The sequence below is a fragment of the Suncus etruscus genome, chromosome 1 (genome assembly GCF_024139225.1).
Source record: "Suncus etruscus isolate mSunEtr1 chromosome 1, mSunEtr1.pri.cur, whole genome shotgun sequence".
NCBI lineage: Eukaryota > Metazoa > Chordata > Mammalia > Eulipotyphla > Soricidae > Suncus > Suncus etruscus.
In genome coordinates, this window is record NC_064848.1 from 57,908,392 (window position 1) to 57,909,814 (window position 1,423).

The 1,423-nt window shown below is 33.3% G+C and overlaps 1 protein-coding gene across 1 annotated transcript; it reads right to left on the reverse strand.

The window, feature by feature from the left end:
• Positions 1 to 915: 915 nt before the first annotated feature.
• LOC126009797 (60S ribosomal protein L37-like) lies at positions 916 to 1,209 on the reverse strand. The gene has a single exon (XM_049774250.1). The coding sequence runs from the start codon at positions 1,207 to 1,209 to the stop codon at positions 916 to 918; it is 294 nt and encodes a 97-aa protein (XP_049630207.1).
• Positions 1,210 to 1,423: the final 214 nt, after the last annotated feature.

Genomic DNA, 1,423 nt, shown 5'->3' on the forward strand with positions numbered 1-1,423 from the left:
ATTTATACCTTTAAAATCTCCATAGTAAAAATATAAAAATTATATCTTCATTACTAAAACTGCACATCAATTTCCACCCACTATAAAATGAGACTGCAGAGACTGAGTTCATAAAATTATTTTTCATAAATACACATTAATATACTTCAGAAAATAGATTTTCTTAATTAAGACCTGATAAATTATTTAAATATTAATTAATTGAATTTAAATGTGCTAGATAGTTACATCCAATTGTTGCAAAACATTTTTTAAAATTCCTATTTTTCTAGTCCTTTGTTAATCATTAAAGATTAATGAATGTATGTAATGGAACTTCTCATTTTAACAATATTACAATTAGGTTAAGAAAAAATATCAATTAACATTATTACAGAAAAATCAAAATTTCTATACAACTTTTTATTCATAAGAAAATCTGAAGATGGTATCACCAAAATTATCAATTTACGTTATTGACAAAAATTCTTCCTTTTGGCCCCTGCATCTGTTCAGCCTCTATTTCTAGAAGGAATCTAGTCCGCGATTTTGAAAAAGTGTCAGTAAGTATTCTGAATCAGATTTTAAATAGAGAGCTTGCTTTTAGTGGCCTAAGTGTCCCAAATATCCTTCCCCACATTTGTTTGAACAGAAAAAATAGAAAGAACTCTATTATTTTGGTCCTTCCCTTTTATATATTTTCCAGGTGTACCTAAGCAAGTAACCATTTTGCAAGTAAAACTTTCAGTGAATTCATTGACTCTCAATAGTAAAAGATAATAATAATGATCCAAATCCCTTTTCAAAAACAAAATGACCATGACTATATGTTATGGATAAAAAATAAAGAACAGAAGAGTGAATCTTTTTTGTTTGTTTGTTAAAAAAAAACAAAAACAACAGGACATTTATTCACAAGACTAATTGTTGAATTCCTTAAGATGAACTGGATGCCGCAACAGCTGCTCTCTTAGGTTTAGGCATTTTTTCCTCACGGAATCCATGTCTGAATCTGCCATACACAATTTTCAGGTGCCTCATGCAACCGGTCTTGGTGGTATTCTTCCTCTTGGCCTTGGCGCTCCAGTTATACTTTCTCTTGTGCTTGGCAGGGTAACCACACTTGCCGCAGGTGGACTTCTGCAGGTGGTAGGCCTTGGAGCCGCAGCGGTGGCACAGCATGTGCGTCTTGTTGCAATACTTCCCGAATGATGACGTCCCCTTCCTCATCTTGCTTCTGTGGCTGGGACCAAAGAGACCGGAAGAGTGACTCTTAATCTGATTATTAAAGGTGACTCTCAGAGTGGTTTTACATTGCCAAAGTCACAAAAATTATACATACAATATGTTGGGTTTTTTTAAAATGAGAACTCCTCAAAATAGCAAAGACATCTCATTGAGAATTGCCAGTAATGAGCCGACAGTCAATCATTCTTGCTAAATA